Source organism: Dryobates pubescens, chromosome 15 (genome assembly GCF_014839835.1).
Source record: "Dryobates pubescens isolate bDryPub1 chromosome 15, bDryPub1.pri, whole genome shotgun sequence".
In the NCBI taxonomy this organism is placed as follows: domain Eukaryota; kingdom Metazoa; phylum Chordata; class Aves; order Piciformes; family Picidae; genus Dryobates; species Dryobates pubescens.
In genome coordinates, this window is record NC_071626.1 from 17,296,471 (window position 1) to 17,321,747 (window position 25,277).

General features: G+C 42.1%; 2 protein-coding genes across 2 annotated transcripts in view; one reads left to right on the top strand and one right to left on the bottom strand.

Moving 5' to 3' along the window:
- IPO8 (importin 8) overlaps positions 1-12,808 on the top strand; it is a 37,449-nt gene extending 24,641 nt beyond the window's left edge. Inside the window, exons 16-25 of the mRNA XM_054167648.1 lie at positions 7-132; positions 1,018-1,084; positions 2,166-2,291; positions 2,782-2,879; positions 4,063-4,158; positions 5,993-6,213; positions 6,648-6,853; positions 8,335-8,565; positions 9,336-9,452; positions 10,154-12,808. Coding sequence (XP_054023623.1) covers positions 7-132; positions 1,018-1,084; positions 2,166-2,291; positions 2,782-2,879; positions 4,063-4,158; positions 5,993-6,213; positions 6,648-6,853; positions 8,335-8,565; positions 9,336-9,452; positions 10,154-10,251 — 1,386 coding nt within the window. The 3' untranslated portion in view covers positions 10,252-12,808. The remainder of the gene's footprint in view (positions 1-6; positions 133-1,017; positions 1,085-2,165; positions 2,292-2,781; positions 2,880-4,062; positions 4,159-5,992; positions 6,214-6,647; positions 6,854-8,334; positions 8,566-9,335; positions 9,453-10,153) is intronic.
- A 9,159-nt stretch (positions 12,809-21,967) lies between these two features.
- Positions 21,968-24,843, bottom strand: LOC104296141 (trypsin I-P1). Its single transcript, XM_054167641.1, has 5 exons — positions 24,804-24,843; positions 23,984-24,152; positions 23,150-23,403; positions 22,710-22,846; positions 21,968-22,117 (listed from the first exon to the last, which is right to left on the bottom strand). The coding sequence occupies exons 1-5, from the start codon at positions 24,841-24,843 to the stop codon at positions 21,968-21,970; spliced, it is 750 nt and encodes a 249-aa protein (XP_054023616.1).
- Between the last annotated feature and the right edge of the window lie 434 nt (positions 24,844-25,277).

Genomic DNA, 25,277 nt, shown 5'->3' on the forward strand with positions numbered 1-25,277 from the left:
TCATAGGCTGAAATATTTGGTAAAGTGCTTCATAGTGAGGAATACGAGGAAGTAGAGGACAAAACAGTTATGGCCATGGGCATCTTGCACACAATTGACACCATCCTGACAGTTGTGGAAGATCACAAGGAGGTGAGATTTTCTTTTATACATCTTTTCTCTTGCTGTTGCGTCACACCTTTCAGACACGACGGCAACGATGTATGTTGCGTCACTGGAGCTGACATCAGTGTGTAATTACTACAGCAGAATGGTGAATTAATACTAAATAATCTCTGACAAATTTGAATTTAAAGCCTAGTTTACTTGTGTGATTTCTTAATTGTTCAGATGTCAGTTTGGAGAGTAATTTTTATCCCAAGAGTAAAATCCTTAGCCCTTTTTTCTGGAAAATGCTTCATTAGATAACTATTACAGGCAGTTAAAACAGGTAGTAAAATAGGAATATTTTGCATAAAGCACAAACTAAAATAATTGTGCAGGATGCTCTTCATCTCATGATTTTAAATAATTTTAGAAGTGATGTAAATGATACAGAAATAATGTGAGGCTGAAAGCTCCTTAGAAATTCCTTCCCTTTCACTGCTAAGTATGAAAAGACTTCAGAGGATGGTATCTTTTGAGTCCAAGTGTCTGAAGGTAAGTCAAGGAATCCATGGTCGCATATTTAATCTCTTTGCTAGAACAAGCCCAGAAAGCCTGACATCCTGCAAGATTATGTCTGTAATGAATGACCTGTGGTAATAACATGCAATGTCTGTGTTTCCTGGTTTTAATTAGGCTTAAAATGTGGCCATATAGTTCTCTTTGTCATGTAGTTTAATTCCTAAATGTAGTCTCCCTGTTCAACATTGCAAAGCTGAATCCTGACTTCAGCACAGTTTTATGCTCTCAGTTTCTGTATTTGTTTCTGAGTCTACTCTGGGAAGCTCTCCATAGACCTTCTCAAACTAAATTAGTCAAATGCATTGATTACATTAAGGTGTTTCTAAATAAACTCTCTCATTTTTATTTCAGATAACTCAACAGCTGGAGAGCATTTGTTTGCAGATCATTGGCCTTGTTTTGCAGAAACACGTTATAGGTATGCTTTAGAGAGATTTTCTAGAAAAGCATGACCTGTTTTTACACAAATTCTTAAATTATTTATTGCAAACAATATTGTCTTCCTGAACAGAACTTCATCTTTTGTTTTATGTGTTGCTTTAAAGAAAAAAATACATCAATTTTCAGTTACGATTTGTTTCCCCTGCGTGCTGGGTTAACACAGCCTGCTCTCACAAGCCTCTCTTCACACAGATGGGAGGGAAAGTAACACAAAAAAAACCTCTGGATTGAGATAAAGGGAGTTTAATGAGATGATGAGATGCACAATTACCTTAGCCTATTTACAGAAAAGTGCAGCAAAACAGAAGCAGCAGCAGAAGCCAGCAACCTACCCCATCCTCCCAACCTGCAGCCTGCCCAACAGAAAGGACCAGCACCCCGAACCCAGAAATCAAAAGCAGCAATCAGAGCAGGAAGCCTCTCATGTTAGAATCTGAACTTCAAGCCCCATGATACTTTTCTCCAGCCAGGACTTTCATTTTGAAGCTGGCATGAACAGCAGCATGGTATTGAATATCAGGAGATTCAACTCAACCCATGACACCCTGGTATCCTCTCATACAATAGTCAGGCTGATCATTCTGTTTTGGAGGTCAGACTCAAAAGCAGAAGATGCAGTTCTGATTATAGTTCTGTGTTAAAGAACAGCATCTAGAATTACATTAGTATTTTATGGACATGGTTTGCAATTAAATTGCTGCTTTATCAGTACCCTGCACCAAAGAACTACAGAGTCTTGTGATAAGAGTAAACAACAGCTGAGAAAATAAAAATCTTCTTCAGTAAATTGTTTAGAAGCAATGTCTTTGTGCTGGCAATATATTTTTCTATTGTGTATTTAGAATAAAAAACTATGCATATTGTTGTAACTACAGCCATACAAGACACATCTAAGAGAGTCTTTTTCCAATTTGCATTGTTTTTCAGTGTGTTGATTTAGTTACTAATTGCTGTCTTCTGTTATTATTTGACTTGGGGCTTGGTTTCTTATTTCAAGGTATTTGCAAGTTAACTTTATTTTTCAAAGCAGTGTCCTTAAAGTTGTCTCTTCTTTTCAGAGTTTTATGAAGAAATTCTTTCCTTGGCCTACAGCTTGACGTGCCAGATGATTTCACCTCAAATGTGGCAGCTTTTAGGTATTCTATATGAGGTTTTCCAGCAGGATTGCTTTGAGTACTTTGCAGGTATGATCATTTCTATTGATGTTTCCACTGTTTGGGAATTCATCTCTAAAACCCACATAGGAAGGATGACTTCTATTCAGTGTCTTGGTTTAAAATGATCTTGTGTTTGAGTCATGCCCTAAATTGTCCGTTCAGTGTGAGAGTGTAACGGGAGCATATTGGAGGAGGAGAAGCATGTTCAAATCTGGCAGTGTGACTAATTATTGTAGCAGGTCCTGAACCCAAATAAAGCTAAAATATACAAAGTTAATGGAAACTATAATCAATTAATTAAAATGTAATTGTATTCTGTTTTGTACTCTGAGAATGCACCCACTATGATGCATTTGTTGAAGAATTCTTCCAGAATAGAATTTTTGCAGTCTGAATTTCTAACTATATCGATGAATCTGAGCTAATGAATTCCAACATAGGGCTACAGCCTCATTGATTTGCACTTGCATGGATTAGTTGGTAATGTTTTTTCTCTCTCACTCTCCCTGTTCTGCAGATATGATGCCTCTCTTGCATAATTATGTGACCATTGACACTGATACTTTACTGTCTAACCCAAAGCATTTAGAAATCATTTACGCTATGTGTAAAAAGGTAAGCCTTCTGATTCTTACTGTTGCACGTGTCACTAGGACTTAGCAGTCAGATCAATGATGTGACCTGAGCATGCCAGATGGTGGCCAGTCATTTCAGAGCAAAATGAATTCAGTATTCAGTATCACTAAGGTTGGAAGAGACCTCAAAGATCATCGAGTCCAACCTGTCACCACAGACCTCATGACTAGAGTAGGGAGGACACTAGTGCCCACTGCAGGCTTGAGCTCACGACCTTCCCCATTAAGGGTCTTATGTGCTACCAACTGAGATGAAATTTTGTCTGGGCTCAGTTCTGGGCACACTTAGCACCTTCACACTTTTGAAGTGACATGCCTTTTGAAAAATGACATGCACAAATCTGTGTGGGAGAATGTTCATCTTTACTCTCTTCTATGAACAGGTATTTTAGTAAGTAGAGGAATTAATGAAGCCTGATTTCCTGAAATTGTGTGTGTTGTGATTGCGTTCTCTAGTTGTCAGCTAGGGTGCAAACTAATTTGAAGTTCTTCCTACATTTATGATCTTTCCCTTTTATGTTGATTAGTAAATTATGCCATATAATAAAGTATGAGATCACACTGCAGCCTTTCTCTGATTTTGGGCATTAAAAGAGTGTTAGGCACCAAGCTACCTGCTTATTTTTAAGAAAGCTATAGAAATTGAATATCTTCAAGAATCCTGCTTCCTCAGGTTTGATTGACACTGACCACAGGTTTAAAATGTACTGAGAAGCATCAGTCAGTTTCACGTGTGTGTGCATATATACAGAGTGATTGCAAACATCTGGTTTTTAATCAGGAGCTTGCCTACAGATGGGACTTCACTTTGCCAAGCTGTTAATCTACCAGTGTCTACTAGAATTAAAGTTAAAAAATGGAAGCAGAATATGGAAAACATTCATCATTCTTAGAAGGAAAATTCCTGTTGCAAAAGGAAATGCAATGACAGATACAGAATGCTAACATTCCCATAGAACTGTAGCAGTTTCTTCTAAATTTTTTATTTCACTTACCCATGTCCTGTACAGATAATTTTCTGTGTGTCTAAATTCCTCACAAAATACAGCATGAATAGATACGTATATGCCATGTAGAGGCTTTCTGATGTGTGCAGGTACAGGAACACTTGCTTTCAAAGCTGTCAGTGATTAATACTGATAAACTGTTATTTTGGTCATTAGGTGTTAACAGGAGATGCAGGAGAAGATGCAGAGTGCCATGCTGCCAAGCTCCTGGAAGTAATTATTCTTCAGTGCAAAGGACGGGGTATTGACCAGGTGATACATATTGAGCAGCTTCTTTCTTTTATTAGTTTCCAGTTATACACGTATGTTTTCTGGGATAAAGAGTTGAAATGAAAGGATTTGAGGGAAATATTAAGTATAGAAATGGGGAAAAATACAAAAATAAGTACAATGAGCTCAGGAGAGTTCATGAGTTTTGTTTGGTTTTGTTTGATTTTTTGTTGGCTTTTTTTTGTTGTCTGCTTTTGGATTATAGATGAGCAGGCATGACTGGAAAATGAAAAAGGAATATAGACTGCATGATGAGGAATGTAGTAGGATGTGCTGGATTGTCTTTTTTTTGCTTTCATTCAATGGTATTTCTCTTTTGATGCAAACACAAGTTGTTAAAAGTATTGTGGCTGAGAGGTTAATTGTACACATCCAGTTGCTGAAGTTGTTTAAGTAATATGAACTTGGTTCTTTTTACTGTTTTTAATTACTCAGTCTCATTTGGAAATGAAGAACTTCTAGCATGGCTGGATTCTGAATGCTGGGAAAAAAATAATCTCCATTTTCCAGAGTTTCTTAAGAACACACTTTTACACAGTAGTCTTTTTCATGCTAAGGGCTAAATTCTGGTCTTATGTTTTACATAACGCCCCAGCCTAAATTACTTTTAACATAGCCTATCTGATTTTGCTGTGATGCAGTCCATGGACTTCAGGAATACATTTCCAGTTAATTTCACTGAAGCAATTATAACTTTTCTAATGTAAATCTGAAGTCTTTGAAGGTAAAAAAATGTTCCCTGAAAGTTTTTACTTTTAAAAGAAATATGGAGAGGGTTAAAGTGAATTTTATGCATCTGCATTGAAATAAGTGTGTTATGGAAGGCCTAACAGAGCTGCACATCTCTATGAATGAAAATGGTTGCACACTGTACTGAAACTCAGAAACTAAAATGTGGATAATGCTTCCCAAATTATTATAAAGCATAGAATCAATAAGGTTGGAAAAGACCTCAAAGATCATCAAGTCCAACCTTTCACCCAAGACCAAGTGCCATGTCCAGTCCCCTCTTGAACACCTCCAACCCTCTCCTGTCTACAACTACCCTTCAGGTAGTTGTAGAGAGCAATAAGGTCTCCCCTGAGCCTCCTCTTCTCCAGGCTAAGCAACCCTAGCTCCCTCAGCCTCTCCTCACAGGGCTTGTGTTCAAGGCCTCTCCCCAGCCTCGTTGCCCTTCTCTGGACACATTCAGGAGTCTCAATGTCCTTCTTAAATTGAGGGGCCCAGAACTGGACACAGTACTCAAGGTGTGACCTAACCAGTGCTGGGTACAGGGGCACAGTGACTTCCCTGCTCCTGCTGGCCACACTATTCTTGATGCAGGCCAGGATGCTAAACCTGCCCATTGAAATACACATAGATGTTTTTTATTTCATCCTGTGGGAATTTGCACATTCTTGCTTTTTATCTGGAAAAACTCACTCGTTCCAAACTTTTGTAAGAAATTTACAGTAGTTTTACATTCATTAGGAAAAGTTCACTTTGTTTTTCTTGCAGATTTAGAGAATTTCTTTTTTAATGTGTGTTCAAGATGGGAATGTCTTTGAGTTCTCTTGTAAACCTTTGCTGCGACAAATTCCACCAAATGGCATCAGATATCTTCTCTGTACTGAGAACAACGCTGGCAATTTGGAGGAAGGTTTATAAGCATGCAGTCAGAGGCTTAAAACACTTTTATAATAGGAAGTGAATAGAATGCATTCCAAGGTTATACCTGCACTTCACTGAACACTTTTGTATACAGATCTGGCAAGGTATCTAATGCCTGTTTTGTTTATGTTTTTTCTTTTCCTCTCCTTTATATTTTCATGCCAAGTGTATTCCACTCTTTGTGGAGGCTGTTCTGGAGCGGTTAACAAGAGGAGTTAAAACAAGCGAGCTTCGTACCATGTGTCTTCAGGTTGCCATAGCTGCACTCTACTACAATCCTGATCTACTTTTGCACACCTTAGAGAACATCAGATTTCCACACAATCCTGAGCCCATCACTGCACAGTTCATAAACCAGTGGATGAATGACACAGACTGTTTTCTTGGGCAAGTGTTGTGGGTTTTTTCCATCTAAAAGCCCATGGGTTTGACATTTTTTTGTTTGTTTCTGTCTGTAGCCCTAGTCATGTTGATGAAAGAGTTCTCATTTTTTGGTTAGTCTAAATAACAGTGATCCACACCAGGTCTAGTTGTTGTGATGCCAGTAAAGGTGACCTATGTTTATGTAACTTTTCTGGGTCTGTCGAGCTATGAGTTGAATTTTTTTGTGAGGATACAAAGGTACAGTACATCATGTTTCAAAATTCTTTCAAGTTCAGCGCAAAGGAAACTGTGTTCAGGAGTTTTGAACATAGACTTAGGAAATAGCCTTTATCACTTTGTCTTCTGCCATGTCAAGCACCAGGACGTCAATGCTCTCTGTATATCCTTGCAGTGAAAATCTGGGGTTTTTTTTGTCTAACAAATGTTTGTTGTTTCAGACTCCATGACAGAAAGATGTGTATAATAGGACTGAGCATCCTAATGGAATTGCAGAACCGACCACCTGCAGTGGATGCTGTGGCTGCCCAGATTGTTCCTTCAATCCTTCTCCTCTTCCTGGGCTTAAAACAAGTTTGCGCCTCACGAGAGCTCACAGAACATGAGGATCATGCTAAAGATGAAAAACACGTTGCAGAAGATAATGGTAAAATCTCCCCTTTTCACATTGTGGATTTTGTCTGGATTTAATTTAAAGGGGGTAAGAAATTGCAGTTAATTTTTAAGACTCGTTGGTCTGCTGAAAATAGCTCAACTTACTGGGTGCTTGAAAGATCACCTTAGGAATTGATTTTTCCTCTGAAAATGTAATAAAGACATCTCAACGTATAACAGCTAACACTTTAATGAAAGGATACTGTTGGTTTGGAAGTAACAATACAACAACACTTTAGGGTAGTGAATGTGCTCCATCTTCACCATAAGCAGCAGGAATTTGCCAAGCCTGTGCTGGTTATACTCTTGATTCCTGGAAAGAAACTGTTTCCAGTACTCAGATATTTGAAAGACTTGTTTGGTCAAATTTTGAATGAAGCTGGAAAGTGACATAAAAAGTGGGACTTGAGACAGATGAGATTCTTGGAATAAACAGACCTGTATCACAGTATCACCAAGGTTGGAAGAGACCTCAAAGATCTTTGAGTCCAACCTGTCACCACACATGTGCCAGAAGAGAGAAAACATCAAAGAATACTTTGTGGAGGGGTTCACTCCTTACCAGGAGTGAATTTTCCACAGCATTGCAAGCAGATATCTATGGCTGTATTTGGCTTGGAACAGGAGATAAATGGTTTGAGGTGTGAAAATTAGATTGGATATAAACAGGTTATTTAATCCACTCAAATTTCCTATGTGATTTTCTGTAATGGAATCACAGAATTCTTCTCACTGCATAGGAATACAGTATGGAAACAGCACAGTAATTTTCAGTTCTCTGTCTTGTGATTCAGTCCCTGCTTGTTGGAGATGCAGTCACTCTTTCTAGACTGCTAACACAAGAAGAGCTGAAGGTTTTGAACTGGAGGGGGATTTTTTAAAGTTTGATTTTAAATAAGAAATACTTTCTTGTAAATATGGAGTAGCAACATCTGGAGCTGCACGTTGGAGTTGCATTTAATTCAGGATGTGATAGTTGTTTCATGAGCAGAATGGAAGGTTAAAGTCAAGTGAAAAGTGCTACCTAAAGTTTGTTCAAATAAAGGAGCACTCTGAAGAAGAACAGACAGACATTTCACCTGCATCTGGTTTTCTCTTTGTTTTCTGTCAATTTCTGAAGTCTATTTGTAAGTTGAAAAGCACAGTATTGGAACACTTTGTCAAAGGCAGTTCATCAAAATGTTGTCATCCTGTAATTGCACAATGGCTGCATAAATGAGAGAGAGACACACACAAAAAGATGGCAGTTTCACATTCCCCAGGTGTGCTTAGAAACAAGTATAACTGACTTTGATTATAGGAAACATTTTAACAGCTTCATTTTTCCAGTTCTAAGATTTTGGGGGAAGGGTGTTCATAGAGGGTTCCTTGTCCAGCCAAAACTTAGATTTAGTAATTGTTCTTCATTCATAAGTCATTGTTTCCTTTTATTTTTTAAACTTGGTTTTACAACACATACCAATGCTTTTGCAGAAGAGATATCGAGTGACGAGGAGGAAACAAATGATGTGAGCCAGGTGATGCAGGAGAACCATGGTGGAGGAGGCGGCGGTGGTGGAGGTGGAGAGGAAGAGGATGAAGACGATGATGATGATGACTGGGATGAAGATGCATTGGAAGAGACTGCTCTTGAAGGGTTCAGCACACCTCTTGACCTTGAAAATGGTGTTGATGAATATCAGTTTTTTACACAAGCACTTCTAGGTATGTGTGTCCTGGTTGGCAGCATGATATGACATCATTAAGTAGTTTGGAGATGCTTATGATCATGACGAGGAAAAACCCTCCTGTTTGTTACAGGTAGTAATGTAGAACTGGAAAATGGGATCTTGCTTTCTAGATTTTTTGGCTTACATGTACTGCAGAAAAACACAAATGGTAGCAAATGGTAGAGATTAATTCCCTTCATTGTTCTCTTTCATAACTTTTCAGTACCAGCTTAAGTGGGACTCAGTCACTAGAGGCACTCCTGTATATAGAAGTACTCGTCACTTTCTAGATGTTAAAATCATAGGGGATTTCTTTTTTTCAGTTTCCTGTTTGTTTTTGGCTTTGATGTGAATGTCAAAATAGAAGATTGACTTCATCATTGTCCATGAATGATGGCCACATAGTTAACTTTCTGTTTCAGAAAGCAGAGGATGTAATTAAGTTGGTAGCATATAAGACCCTTAAGGGGAAGGTTGTGAGTTCAAGCCTGCAGTGGGCAGTAGTGACAGGTTGGACTCGATGATCTTTGAGGTCTCTTCCAACCTTAGTGATACTGAAAGTTCTCCAGAATGGATTGCCTCTGTTAGAGTGGGAATCTGTGCTAAGAAAACTGACAGAGTGCTGACTTTGTTTTTACAGTGTTTGCAGTTTTGCAGTTCATGTTTTAAAACCAACCAGGGATCCTTTGTGTTTCATTTTGTTCTTCTGCAGTTAACTTGCAGTGTAATCTGATAATCACTTCTCCTCCATTCCTGTTCTGACAGCGGTACAGAGCCGAGATGCAGCCTGGTACCATTCACTGACAGCACCCTTGAGTGAGGATCAGAAGAAACAGCTGCAGGAAATTTATACATTAGCAGAACACCGGCGAAATGCTGCAGGTGAGGCACTTCTCTGGGGCCATTTTATCTGTTGCAGTGATGTTGGAACTACACCTAATCTGTAATGAGAGAGAGAGAGAGAGAGAGAATAAGTGTCTGTGCTAATGAACATTTCCTGAGAAGTGTGAGTAGGATGTTGCACTTCTATTATCCCTTACCTGTAAGCTTGTGCTGTTCAGAGAGATTACTGTTGCTTCTAATTAATTGCCTTCTCATTGATATGTGCTGCTGTTTGAACAGGGCATGAATTAATTTTGCACAGTCTGGCATTTGAAATGGAGAGCAAATTGAGGTAATAATGAGCTGTGAGACAGGCATTTGAAGATTACTACAGATTATTATGTGTTTAACGGGAGTTATAACTGCTAATGCTGCCTTCACAGGCACTGTAAGGTTTTAGAGGTTTAGAAACCTTTCATCCTGGAAAATAATTTCAGATTTAATGAAAAAGCATACAGAGTAGTGTAACATAGGCTGATATTACAGAGGATTAATTTCTCAGCTCTATTTTAGGTTTGTGTACCTTTATACATTCGGAGCAAATCTGAGTATAATTTGTTACTGCCGCTGGATTTAGGGAACAAAATTTTGTCTTAACTGTTTTTTCCAAAAGTTTGTGTTTTTATCTCAGCTGTATTGTCTCTGGCCAAAGCATCCTTCATAGGCTACTTTTCATATCCTTTCTCTTCTTGGAATTCTAGAGACTAAGACAAGAGAACAACAAAGTGACTTCGCATTTGACAGCAAAGGACTGATCACAGCATTTAACTTTGCTGGGAGTACTCCTGGTGGCAACTGAAGGATCAGCTACAAAGGTCGATAGGAAAGATCTCATCATTACATTTTCTTGAAATCACCCTGACTTCTGAGTGACAGGGGAGGGTAATTTAATGCTGCTGAAGGTGTTCCGGAAAACAGCAGCACGCTTCCCCCACCAGAATGCTCTTTCTAACCAGCTACTGTAATGTACAAATTCTTGTGGTGTTTTTATGATCTGATGGACTGAATGGAAACATTTGTCCTCGAGGAACCTGACTGACTGGGAAGGGCCAGGCTGCATCTAATTGAGTTGCGCTTCTCAGGTTTTTGCTGTGCAGAATTGATAGATTCATATGGATAACAGTGCCTTCTGTTGTACATGGATTGCCTGAACAAAAGGATTTCGGAGTGCATTATAATTTTTTAAGTGTAAGGACATTTCTTGATACACTGTAAGCCTTGGTTCCATATTTTCCAGTCACTTGCTTTTTGCTTCTTGGTTTAATTGTTTGTTGGTTGCATACACATTGCTGGATTCAGAATGTTCTCTCATCTTCCCTATTTGGTGCAGACCAAATGTGTAGAGGGAGGTGTTTGTTGGGAGTTGCAAGGTATACACTGGTTACATCAAAGGGTCTTAACAAAACTGCAGATTTTCCCTTGGTGGAGTAGCCTTAAATTACTTCTTCTAGCCATGAGATCAGCTTGCTTGAGCTATGATGGCATGCATGGCAGTGGCTACCCTAAATCTGCATTGATACTGCCTCCTGCCTAAACAAATGGTGTGGCCCTCACATGTAGATGTTCTACATGGCAACTTTTTATTTTCACTATTTTTGATGAAGATTGGATTTTTCTTGGGATTCTATAAACCTCTTTTCTGGTTTTATTCATTCATTACCATTCCAGTGGTAGTACTGAATAATGTGGTACCAAAAAAAAAAGGCAATATTTTCTTTATCTGGATGGAGGAAGAACAGCTCCCTACATTTCTTCTTGTTCTTACACTTCTGTGATTGAATTTCTGGTCTGTATTCCAGTTGGCTGTTCTGGCCCCAGGCTGAAATTTCATTATCTGCCAGATACTTGCCTAAATTTTGAAGACTGGTTTCTCATAAATTGAAACACATATAGCAAGGAGTATGTGAATATGTTCATTTATTGAGAAACTGTTAGCAGTGCTAATCTGAATAGATGCCTCTTCCTTTAGATCTATTGGGATCGCAGTGGTGTAGCCAAAATAAGTAAGGGTGCTTTAGAATGTGAAGTTTGGATTGGAGATAAAATGTTTAGACCAGATTTTGTCTCTGTGTTAATTTCTGTATAACTTAAAAATATTTACCATGCAATTTTAACCATGTTTCATTAGACCAGTGCCCCAGGTGAGAAGTGGAAGCACTTCCCATAACATATCAAATTTTCAGTGACTGTAGCAAGTTACATATTGCTGGCCCTTCACTCTGCTGAAGCTTTCAGGTTTTGTATGTTGGAGTAATTGACCAATCTGATATATCTGAAATGCTGTATGCTTTGGCTTCTGGAAAAGACCAGAGTGGCTCTGCCTGTTCTTGCCTCATCTCCTGGAGTTTTCTCAGCTTGGCAGCAATGGGACAAAAGGTTCCCCACTGCTTTGCGTTTTCCTGCACCTCTTTTTCAGGCTTGCTCTGGGTGCTGTTCTCTGATGCTGCTTGTTTTCCACCACAGCAGCTGCAGATTAAAATTGGACTGGTTAGTGTAGTTTTTTTCACTGCTGCCACTAAATAACAACAGTGAAAAATTCTCACTGTTAAGTCTGTTGTAAATACAGACCCTAAAATTCCACTTTTCCTTATTTCCAAAGGGGAACAATAGACTGAGCGGCATTGTGCAGGCCCCTCCCTGAATGTTAGGCCAGGAAAATTTTAGATGACTTTTGCTGATTTAGGCCTGGGGTTGTATTGAGTGAGACAGCAGGAAGGCTTTACATCCAGTTGATATGTTTCTCAGAAACCGTAGAAGTTCTGAAATCCTTCACAAGTTGAAGAAATAAATTTTTTGAAGTTAAGGCCATGGATGACTTCTCTCTTGCCTGACAATTAAATTTGAGTGTTAGGCAGGTAAACTGTTTAAGTCCTTTATCATTTCATTTGTAAAAATGCAATTGTTGAGTTGGGTTTCTTTCAGAGCCCATTTGCCCTCTCTACACTGGCCTGCAGAATGGAAGAGGGATATGGTTTTCTTCTGCTGATGAGGTTGCTTGCAGTCACCAGCTCATATTTAGGAGTCAAATGTGTTCAAACAAAAACCTGCTTTTGCATAGCATCATATTTGTGCCACTCAGCTGAACTATGACAGCTCCCTAGTTCTGCTTCTTACATCTTTTTTCAAATCAGCTGCAAGAAAATTTCATCCAGATGTTTCTTACAAGAGGTTTAATCAGCAGCATGGAGTCGGGAATCTTGGCTGTCTACTTTGCAGTAGAGTCAGAGATGTCTGAGGGGATGGCATGCGAAAAGGTTAAAAGTCCTTCCCTTCCCGGGAGATTCATGAGCAAAAGTTTCTACTGGCAAAAGCAAATATTAATTATTTTATTCTTATTTTTAAAAAGGGTTTTCTCCAAAAAGATTTATTGGGTCCTAGCCTCAACTGTAACATTTAACCTTTTAAATACATGTTTGAACATGATCGTAAATAGGTAATGGAATTTAGGGGTTTCTTTCTGAGCTGTGTACAGCTTTGTACTGCATTAAAGGGAGAGTAACACAAATGTGCATTACTGTCTCACTTTGGAGCCAAGGTAGTCATGGAGTATCAGCTACCAGCATGGGACAAACAAGCATGCTGTATTTGCCATTGGAAGTACAGAGAATCAGGAATGTGTTGTAAAATAAAACAAAGGCTGATAACCAGTGACTTATGTTGCCCCATGTCCAAGTTCCCAAAGCGTGGAGGTGACTTGCATGGGCACCATGAGGGCTTTACCTAGGAAATTAGCATTAGGTAGGTTATAATCATAGCAAATGTTAACTTACATGACCAGCTGCTTTTTCACATAGAATTATCTGATCCCAGGGTATTGAATTGCATATGGTATTTTGTCACTCTGGACAGCAAAATAACAATCACCACATGTTTGGGCAGCTGCTTTTTGCTCTCTCTCTTTCGAAGCTTGAAGCACTTGGTCTTCTTTCATTACAAAGCAAAATGTTTAATCAAAATGGCCAGCTCCAGGAAGAGTGCAGTATATCAAGCTAAGGAAAAAGCCAAAAAACACCCAAACTCCAGCAATGCCCCAAAACACATGTGCCTAGTTTGATTGAACTAAATGTGCTTTGGGAGTGTAAGTCAAAACACGTGAAGAATGTTACATAAAAAGGTTTTGTGAGATTCTTTGCTTTAGCAGGAAAGGATCCCTGTAGGCTGTCAGGGAGACATGGATTGAACTGCTTCAGGAAATACCCTTTGCTTGTTAAGTCCAGGCAATTTGTGGCTCTGGATTCTATCGTGGTGTAGAGGAGACAAGGTAGGACAGTAGAGGATTTTTTTTTTCTTTGCTACAAAGCAAGAGTCTGTCTTGAGACATTTGTGAGCCAAAGGAATTGTAGACAGCATGAAAATGAACTGTCTTTAGTTTCCAGTATATTTTCAGCCTTTTTTCTTTCCCCCTTTCCTTCCATGTGCCAATCACTATGTTGCCACATATCTCAGGGGATATTCTAAATACCTGAAAAGGTAAAGCTTAAACAATCTTTTAAAAAATCCTATTCTTAAAGCAATGTAAGTTACCCATTGCATTTCTGTCTGTAGAGCAAAGTCTCTCATTTGATGTATGTATATTGATACAGGACTATAAAGATTCCTCACTTGTGCCTGCAATTTGAGCCTTTCTGTGATACACTTCTTAATATGGCTACTTTAGAATCCCCATACTTTGTACTGAAATTTGCTCAAAGGATAGGCAAAAATGCACTATGTAATGGAGTACCCAGTCCTGGTTCTGAGATACACCCTAGTCAACCATCTGATAATGTTTGACAGTCTGGTAGTCAGTTCCTCATGGATGTCTGTCTCTGACTGAGGACATTCTTCAAGTGACTGTGTCCTTGCAGGTGGACAGAAAACCATAGTTCCATCATCATAGCAAAGCATACAACAGGCATGGCTATAAACGTCATCTTATGTCAAATCTTATTCCAAATGGCTGAGATACAGTAGAGATACTGTGTTAAAGGAAGCCAAACTATTCCAGATACCAAAAAGTCTTAGCATAAAGCCATACAGTAAAGAGGATTTATGAACAGGCCACCCTACTTGCTTTTGACAGTTCTTCCACTGCTACTACTTTTGTAAAGCCACTCAAGCAAGAACAGTGTGAAATGAAAGAGAATTTGTACTAGACAGGTAGAAACTTCCTTGGCTTTTGGATCTAATTCCAGTACCCACTGCAAATGCAGTGAGATTCTTTTCATATAGAATATGCAACGTTTGTGTGGATATCAGTACCCTGAATCTGACAGCCACTACTGGGAGGTAAAGACTTGATGTGTATTTTTTATTCTCTGGCAGAAAGCAGATGCAGCCCTTTTAAAAGTCTAGGAACCTCATTTTGGCTGATGTACAATCACCAATAGAAAACACACAGTGGGATTGCAGCCTTTTAAAAGGGTTGTCAGCATGCCACCCAATAAAGGGCTACCTAAAGTGCTCCATTTCTAGGGAGCTAACTGATGAACTGCTGCCCAGCTAAAGAGCTTGATGGAACCGCAGTTCAGAGAGAATCTGCAAGCATATGTAATTGTGAAGAACTGGGAAAGCATCCCTTTAAATTGAGGTGATGCCTTTGATAGGTTGCCTGGATGTCCTAGAGGAACATCCAAGAATGTTGTTCCATGCCTTTCTCCAGAAAGAGAATGTGCTTGGGCAGCCCCAAATTCAGTGTGGTGTTTTGAACTTGGGATCAGAAAGCAATTTTGATTACAAGTTGGTAGTTGTCCACATCAGAAAAATTAGGTGAAAGTGGTATATTAATGCCAGGATTCTCCTTTCTAGGCTGTTTAGATGTTCACAATTGTAAGTGCTTGGCTATGTGCATGGTGAGGTAGGAGATGAACTTTGAAGTGCATTTATTTGTCCAATGTGAATACAGTACTGTCAGCTCCAGGGGTCACCCAAGGTGAATGGAGAACGTTGGCCTGGGGCTGTCTGCTGGACCATCCAGGATTATGTTAGATGAAGTAAAATGCAAAAAACCTGAAGAATTACTTGATAGTTGAACCTGTTGAGCAACACTTTTCAAGTGTTTCCTTGAAAAGACATTTTAATACTCTGTTCAGGTATGTTTTCCTGTTCAGGTTTCTCGCCCTTACTCAAAATGCAACGTTGCTGCACGACACGAAAGGCCATTTGTTTTTCACAGGGCTGTTTGCCACTGAAGGTGTTTATCCAAGAATTGCTCCTCATTTTTAGATATTTTCAACATGTTTGTTAGTAAAGTTGCACATGCTCCTGTTTCACTACTTTCAGTGCACAGATCTTGGAAATGAACTCAACAAAAGCAAGAAGAAAAATGTTTTGAGGAAAGGAGACTATCTGTTAGCAGGTTATTTTTAGAATACAGAAGAACTTTGGCCTCTGAAGAAAATATGCAACAATATTTATACTAAAGTGCATGTGCTAAAGAAATGAATATAAGGCAATGTAAGCAAGACTCCATTCTTTGATCACAGCTGTAACATTTTTTCATTGCCAAATGATGTGTGAAAACTGCTTTTGATTGCATGTGCTGTTGGTAGTATGCTTAACACAAATTACCTGAAACGTTTTGGGGCTCAAAAGGAGACCAAAGAGACCATTCAGATTTCTTTTGATATGAAAAGCAAAGACATGAGTGGATGCCTGCAATGACTAGAGGGAGACAGCTATGTGCTACATTAGCAGGTTCAATTGCAGGATCCTCACCTTTGTAAGAAGCCAAAAAAATATTAAACTGTGGGGTGGTTTGGAGGGTAGGAATTGACAAATGCAAAACATGCAGCAATGACAAGAAGAACTTCTTCCTAGCTTAAATAATTCTGTACAGTGTTCTCTTAAGCTGTGCTGAATTTGCTTCAAAAATAGTAATAAATCTTATTGCTTAGGTCAAATGTTACATCTGTTGTGCATTTATATGGGAGGAATAATGTTTCTTTAACATGCCACCTACCCAGGAGCCTAATCTTATTTTACAGCCTCTCTTCATACATGAAACTTATTTGCAAGAACATCCCAGAATTCATTTTAAGCAACTGTGTGTGTTAGCCAGAGATAATCTGTGCATTTGTGTAGCAGCATGTGTTTGTTCTTCTCAGACTTGTGAAGGCAGCTATTGACATGCAGGCCTTGCCTGCAAAGTAACATAACTGACACTTGATAAGATTGTTACAGATTCTCCAAGTACCAAAACTAGTGGAGATAGTTGTCTTGCAGTGCTGAGAAAGGGGATTACACAATAGATTGGGCTAGTCTTCTGTGTGTGGAATTCATGAAGAAGGTAATTTTCCCAAGCTTCTACAGGACAAGAGACTCGTCCTGCTGAAACTGCAAGCCTGGTATTTGTGTCAGTGGAGTATTGCCCTGCCAGGGAGTTGCTGAGGTAGCCTGTTTGCCAAACTGCACTGTTCGATAGTTCTTGCTCTTTGCTGTATGGGGCACTTCTGTGAAACCTTCTGTTTTATAACAGGGGAGGTTGAGTTACAGTAGTTTGCCCAAAGCCACAGCAGTGTGCTGCAGCTTGTATGAGAAATTAAAGTTCTGACTCTATAGAAATGCAATGGAGTATTGCCATGGGCTGTAATGGAGCCAAGATTTCACCCAAGAAATTTGCTAGGTCCTATTTTTTTGGGTCACTGCTAGTACTTTCTGGAGAAGCTCTGCCAGAACATAATTTATGAAATGGTTTGGTAATGGATTCCTCTATTAAACTGCTATTTTCATCTGTCTAGCAGTGACATTGTTTAATTGCATCTTGTATGGGTTATTTGGTATGACAAGAAAAACATTTCTGGGCTAGGTGATGAATGACATCCCCATTTGGGATGTTGAAGCCTCTCTGGAGGTGAGCATAGTGACATTGGAGCAAAACTCCAGGTGACCTGTGAATCATCTGTGCCATGTATCAGGGTGTTGGGAATCTTACAGCCTGTCTGCAGGTATTAATAAACCTGCTGGATCAGTTGTGATTGCCACCTTTAACAGGCTCTGAAGAGTGCAATTTTTTACCATATTAAATATATGGCTTCTGTGCTGCCTCCTGCCCTCAGGGAGAGTGTTGATCTTATAGCTAGAATCACGTTCTTAAGCTGAATTCTAACTCCAAATCTCTTAAAATGATAATTTCTTTTGATCAGTCCCCATCAAGAGTAAAAGATGGTAAGTGTTTGCTTTCTCTTCCCATCAGGTCTGTTAAATGAATAATTTGAATGATTTAAATTATTTAATTGTTTCACTAAATCATTGGGACTTGAACCAATCCCATGCAGTTTCCTACTAAACTGATGGGTTTTTTTCTGGCAGAGCTCAAGCTATGTGGATTTGTGTGCATGTCAAGAAAACTTTCCCTAGAGTCCAGAAAGATCATACATGAAAAATGAATGTTTTCTTTTTACTTCAGATATTGGCTTCCTGTCTCTTAGCACCTTGTAGAGCTGGGTGTGCAACTGCAACAAATAAGGGTGCCTTCTGCAGCATCAACGCCTTCCTACCACAAATAGCTTGCTGTCCTTTCTATCCCAGCATACCTTGCCTTGCAGGTGACTGCCTCAGCAGGGTGTTGTGCAGTGTGATAATGGAGCCAAATGGCTGCACCTCTGTGTTTGTCCACAGTGGTGGGGCTGACACTCAGACCTCAGCAGCACTTGTGGCAGTGCTCTGGAAGAGCTATGTCTGTATGGAGAAAGCGTTCCGTGTCGCATTTCCCTCTTTCCATAGGTGTCATTCTGGAAGATGCAGGAGGTTAGACAAACCTGCAACAAGAGTAATTGGAGACCACCACAATGCATCTGAACATGTGATGAACAGAGCCAGCTATCACCATCCATTTCCATGTACACACCACTCAGAAATGTGTCAGCATGAAGTGAGATTGAACAGATACATGGAATATAGTTTTGCATTACAACAAGGATCATAGCTGTTGAATTCTGCAAACAAGAATAACTCAGGGTGAACAGTATGATTAGCTCAATTTGTATTACTGTTTTGAAGAAAGACTAACAGGGGTAAAATACTCCACCCTGGCTGAGAATGTACAGGAAATCCCCCAGGCATGCATGGAAATTGCTCCAAGAAAGAGCTACTACTACTGATGTCCAGTTACAGAATATTTATCCCATTGTATTATTGTTAATCAAAAGCTTTACTGATCTCATGAAGACAGGACTAAGGTAAGAAGGTTTCTAATACTTTGGTGGTGTGCTCCTCTGATCTCTAAGTACGATTTCAGCACCTAGGGCCACCTGAGCTACCAGGCTGGAGGATCTAAAGGACTTCCCTGGCTACCCAAGTTTGTTCTATCAAGATGGGAGAATTGTGGAGTCTCAGGCTGCCTCAGTTATTGTGCTTTCTTCTTCCTAAATATTGCAAAGTGCATTTTATTGTTTACTGGGATTTTCTGTTACTTAGTGATTGATACTCTTCTAATAAAATACATACACTGAAAAACCAGTGCCACTGTGTGGCTGACATAGTAGCTCTTTGTGCTGCCTGTCACGCCTGTTTGTGCCTCCTAGGTTTAGCCTTTTGCAGCCTGTGCTGCTCCCTTACTAATTTCCTCTACTCCATGTTTCTCACTTGATCAGCATTTGAAATCTTGCTCAATTTCTCAACAGGATCTGTGTGAACAATATCACCACATTTTGAGATTGTCCATTTAGAAGCGAGGCAGCAGCACCGGGGACAAACGGGGTGGCACACGCCGCTGCACAACTGCAGTGCCGACGATTAAGCACACGGTGGCAGCACCGAACACTGACGGGACAGCACCGCGCCTCTGCACGGCTGCAATGCCGACGATTAAACACACGGTGGCAGCACCGAACACTGACGGGACAGCACGACGCCGCTGCACGGCTGCAATGCCGACGATTAAACACACGGTGGCAGCACCGAACACTGACGGGACAGCACCGCGCCGCTGCACGACTGCAATGCCGACGATTAAACACACGATGGCAGCACCGAACACTGACGGGACAGCACGACGCCCCTGCACGACTGCAGTGCCGACGATTAAACACACGGTGGCAGCACGGAACACTGACGGGACAGCACGACGCCGCTGCACGGCTGCAATGCCGACGATTAAACACACGGTGGCAGCACCGAACACTGACGGGACAGCACCGCGCCTCTGCACGGCTGCAATGCCGACGATTAAACACACGGTGGCAGCACCGAACACTGACGGGACAGCACCGCGCCGCTGCACGACTGCAATGCCGACGATTAAACACACGATGGCAGCACCGAACACTGACGGGACAGCACGACGCCGCTGCACGGCTGCAATGCCGACGATTAAACACACGGTGGCAGCACCGAACACTGACGGGACAGCACCGCGCCGCTGCACGACTGCAATGCCGACGATTAAACACACGATGGCAGCACCGAACACTGACGGGACAGCACGACGCCGCTGCACGACTGCAGTGCCGACGATTAAACACACGGTGGCAGCACTGAGCACTGGCCCCGTGGGGAGCAGCTCAGCTTGGCTCTTCATTTTTTTTCTATTTCAATTTTAACCCCCCCACCAACACACAAAGGAAAATGCCGCTAGTTTTAGGTCAGATATACACAAGTTATGTTTATATTTCAAAACCATATGTGGCTCTACTTAGGATTTTTTTTTTGATACACTAGAAACTTTGGTACAATGGAGGAGATACAGGAGCATCATTTCGAAATCATTTCTACATATGAATTCTTCAACATCTAGATAAAAATGAGAGCTTTTTCTCTGTTGGAACACCCCAGTCACACTAATACTTACAGTTCTAAACATTTTCTTTAATCCTCTTCAAGAATTTTCAGGCATTTCAAGCATCCATGGCCACAAGGACCCTTTCTGGGAGGATTGCCCAGCCATGTGCTTTTCCAACAGCTACCTGTAGTTGGATGTTATCCCCACGTAAGCCATGTGATTGCTGAGCTAAAAGATCCCCACACGTGCATCCCCAGACATTTTCATCCTTACACTGACAAGAAAGAATCTTTAGAGATGTGGAACTGTTTAAATAACACCACAGCACTGGAGGACAGAGGGTCAGGGACCACCTGGAGGACATTTCTTCTATCCCTCCGAGTTTCTCATGGGTCAAAAAACCATAGAATGGTTTAGGTTGGAAGGGACCTTAAAGATCATCTAATGCTACCCCCTGCCATGGGCATGGACACCTTCCACTAGACCAGGTTGCTCAAGGCCTCATCCAACCTGGCCTTGAACACCTCCAGGGAGGGGGCATCCCAGCCTCCCTGGGCAACCTTTTCGGGGTCTCACTACCCTCACTGCAAATATTAATAACCATCACTAGTGTACTACCACAAAGATGCTCAGAGCATGAAAAGATAAAGGACCAAACACACCCAAACTGTTGTCCTGGTCTGGTCCAGAGCAGAGATGATTCTGGTCTAACTTCTCAGGCTCTCAGTTCAGGGCAGGTTTGCACAGCTAGGCGCTGCTTCTGGAAGGGAGAAACTGATGGGCAGAATCACTGCCAAGGGCTGGGATGCAGACCAAGGGCACTGCCACATCTTATGCCCCATCTTGGGGTGCAGGAAGTTAGAGGTGGCACCTGTGGGGAGGACCAGACAGGATAGGTGACACTTAATGGACCAGCAAGGGAATTCATCCTATGGACAGCATCTTCAGGAGCAAGCTGAGGGATCACCAGGTTCAAGCCTCTTCTTCTCTGGCCAGTGTCCCAGAAGGACTCTGTCCCTCCTGCCTTCACTGTGTTCCTGGATCCTATTCCAGAATCCAGCTCTTGAACCCCACTTCTGTTCCTTTGAACTTCAAATAGGTTTGCACTCCAAACTTTACATTCATAGTGCTCTATATCTCCTCACCTTTTCCATCTGAAATGTCATCTGTCTCCATCTGAATGTCCTCTGCTTATCACTCCAAAGCTCTGAGCACTGAGTCAGAGTACTTTCAGTACTGGAGTGGTGTTCAGACTCCCTACTCCATCATCTCACCTGGCTATCTCAGCTCCAGGGAACTCCAGACTTCAGTTTCCAATACTCAGAGAGCCTTAAGAAGAATACCCAAGGAGCAAGGCAAAGCAGGACCCACACAGCCAAATCAGGCAGCTTTATCAGCTTTTTTATGGACTTCTGATTCTCAATGCCAGCTGGGATCAGCAGGAGTGAAAACCAGCATGTCGTTTTGAATCTTTCAGGGTGGGAGCAGGGGCCATGGTGAGAGCTTGTGTGGCTGCCTGCTGTTTTCTACAGTAGGAGTGTGCTGCCTGCACCATTGAGCAGACTCTCTCAGCTGCTTTAGGCAGTTTCATAGCCCCTGACTACATGCTGATAAACAGCAAAGATGTCCTGCTCCAGAAACTGCTGCAAAATGAGTCTGCCAAAGAGTCCATACCTCACCCTATGGAAAAACTCAGAGAAACACTGCACAAAGAAGGGGTGCCTGAAAATCTTTATTTTTTTATATCTTTGCATGTCCTGTTATGAAAGGGGGAAACATGCTGAGGAGGAAAAGGAGGTGACAGAGTGAGAGTGTCTCAGTTGGCAGCGATGGTTGACTCGATCCAGGAGACGTAATTGCAGACCTTGGTGTAAACTCCAGGATAGCCTTTCTTTGCACAGCCAATCCCCCAGGAAACAATGCCCTGGAGCTGCCCATTGCAGACTACTGGACCACCAGAATCGCCCTGTGCACATGAAGAAGGAGGACAGTCAGCAAACGGTATCAGCGTAAGGGATGAGCCAGACACTACAGAAATTCAAGGGAGCTCCACTGTGCTTTTCCTCCACCCAAGCTGTACAAAAGGGAATTTCTGCTTGCCACTCTGTGCCTGATGCTCCTGTGCCTCACTTGAGCTCCAAGGACACCACAGCTAAGGGGGAGTAAGCTGCCTGGTTCTGACGGATGCAGTCCCTGCCAGATGCTTAGAGTGTGGATGTGCATCTTAAACTTTATTCTGCCAAAGAGCTCTGTGGAGACAGGCTCATGTGAAATGAAGAACAATTGCCAGATGTGCTCCTTTTCAAATGCCTATGGGATAAGAGGTGGCATAGTCTGCTTGTGGAGATTTAGGGCAGAGGTACTTGCTTCCTCAGAAAAGGGCCAGTGGCTAAGGGAAGAACCTAACCTCACTCAGGAAGCAGCTGTCACCTGAAGCCTCCCTTGTTGTTCAAAAAACCAACATTCAGCTGCCATGAGTATTAGTGGATTCTCCACCAGGAGAGCTCCTCTACTAGGCAGGAGAGAAAGATATGGGAGAGGAGAGGCCGATGTTTTACCTGGCAGGAGTCTTTTCCTCCCTCCAGGAATCCTACGCATATCATGTTCCTTGTGATTTGCCCAGGGTAGGCTTGGGAGCAGTCGCTTGCAGGGAGTACAGGAGCCTTCAGGCACTGCAGGGTGTCTGGGTAGTTAACTACAAGAAAACAAGGAGAGGTGGTTGATGACATTGGTTCATTGCAAGCAGGGAGCTAAGAGCTAGTCTTGTGGCAGATACCGGGAGATTGAGTCTGTGTTTGTAACACCACACAAAAGCACTCTGTAAAAGCTTGACTTTAAAGCAGTTAAATGAATACTGCCCTACACAACCGGATCGCCCCAAAACTCTCTGTCTCTCAACACTTGTCTGTGCTTAGGCTGTACTGCTCAGACTTAAGAGTGAGGACTTAGAGAGTGTCCAGGGCCCTCATCGTACTGTGTGTTCCCACAGGATACTCACTGCCGCTGCTGAGTGTGTTGCCCCAGCCAGAGATGAGGCATGTGGTGCCTGCTTGCACACAGGAAGTAGGCAGAGGAATTGTCTGGACAGCTCTGTTGAGCTGGGCTGGTGTGGCAAGCTTGATGAGCATGATGTCATTGTCCAGTGTCGAGCCGCTGTAGCCGGAGTGGCGGATGACTTTAGCGGAATTAATGAACTGCTGAGTGGATTCCGTGGCGGCCAGGTTGTGTTTGCCAAGCTGCACTTGGATACGACTGCAGAAGAGAAGGAATGGCCACATCCATTACTGCTCCTGACAGGGCATGTGCAATCTCCCGGCCACCATATGCACTCCCTTCAACACTGCTGTCGTAGCAGCCGCAGCCTTCATGCAGGCTGTGTCTCCTGAGCTGTGGTAAGTCCTGAGGATCTACACTGAGCTCTTACCTGCTCCCAGGACAGGTGCTGAATTTCTGCAGGCTTATTTTGCTGCACTGGAACAGCTTGAATATGTAACAGCTCTTTACACAAGCATTCTGGCAAAGGGCAAACTGCCATTCCCTGACCACATTTGTCTTCCTGGTCCCCCCTGACTATCTTCTAACAAGACGAATGCAATTTCTAAGAAATCCCAGCCCGTACCTGGCCAGGAGTTACCACATTGCCATTTCAGAACGTGCTCTGCATGCACAGAAACACTTGCACTTAGGATGCCTCAGCCCAGCTTCCTGAATGAGCCACCCATTCCTTGGCCGTCTCCTGTCACAACGCAGTCACTTCCGTCTTTGGATACCTGCTGGCAGTGAACTGGAGGAAAGAAGTAGACTATGGAAGAACAAATTTGATTGCACTCACGACTTGTAGCAGTGAGCAGCTGACAGGACCCACTGGCTGCTGATGAGGGAACCTCCACAGAAGTGATAGCCAGAATTCAGGGACACCTGATAGGGAACAGAGTTCTCCGCACAGGTGTAGCCTCCCACGATCTTGTCATCGTCATCATCACCGCTGATGGGATAGGCAACTGGGAGACAAGAAGTGGCACACGTCAACCTCTGGCAGAAGGAATCCTCTGCCCCTGTGACTGAAGCATCTCACTTGTAGGCTCTGCTTCTACAAAGACTGACAGCAGCAGTGGTGGGGCAGGCTAACAGATGCTCACTTGCTGCTCCCCAGAATAATGCCATCAGGGTTAGGTGCAGCCATGTCTCACACATCTGTGTCTAAGGCACTGGCTGCTAGTCCCAGGGCATCTCTGCCGGGATCCTGCCCGCAGTAGCCGTTGTGAGAAGACCTAAGTACAACACAGGTCTGCAGTGACATTTCCTCAGCACCCTGGCCCACAATTGACCCATTTACAGCAGCTTCAGGACATTCTGGGCCTGGGCATTAGCTTTGTATTTCATAGTCCTTAAGAGAGAGACAGTCTCGTTTGTTGAAGCTACGGACACGTTTCGGCAGTCCTGTGTCAGAAGCCCCTGTGAAGGGATTCATTCCTCATTTGGTGACACCAGAGACTATCAACAGACAGCAGCCAAAGAGGTAGTAGATTCTGCCCTGAGTCTCCTGCAAGCTGAAAGTGCATTTCACTTTCCCAGCACACACTACCTGGTGAACTTGCTCAGAAAATCAGCTTCCTCATCCACTGCAACAACAGAAGAGAAAATCTACTCACCAGCCACACCCACAAAGGCGAGCAGCAGTAAGTGCTTCATGGTCTCGACACCACCTCGAGCCCAGAGTGCTGCACTGGAAGGGTGAGCTGCTAGAAATACATTTTCTGAAGAGGCCTTATCTCTCATCCAAGGTTTTTTCCAGGCAAAAAGTACACAGTGAAAAATTCAAAGATCCAAATGTGGGCAATTAGCAGGCACTGGCAGCAAGTGCAAATAGCATCTCAGTTAATCATAAACTTTTCTTAGGATAGAGAGCCATTTTCTAATTGTTCCAGAGGGCAGCCTTCCCTTTGGAAATACTTTGGGGCTTTGGAAGATGCCTGGTTGGGTGCCTGCATCATTCTGTGTGGAGTTTCTCCTGGAAGCTCTAAGTTGCAGCTAAGGAACCCTAAGACACTTATGCATTTATTCTGAAGCAAACAAAGCCAAGTCCAAAGCTCCTCAGTGCTGTTAAGTTCATTTGAGCAAAATCC

Excerpts from the sequence above, each read along its gene's own strand:
- LOC104296141 (XM_054167641.1), bottom strand. The coding sequence starts at position 24,843 with ATGAAGCACTTACTGCTGCTCGCCTTTGTGGGTGTGGCTG. Across the intron at positions 23,404-23,983 it reads GCTGCTCACTGCTACAAGTC|TCGTATCCAAGTGCAGCTTG; the intron begins GTGAGTGCAATC and ends TCTCTTCTGCAG. Across the intron at positions 22,847-23,149 it reads CAACACACTCAGCAGCGGCA|TTAACTACCCAGACACCCTG; the intron begins GTGAGTATCCTG and ends GTTTTCTTGTAG.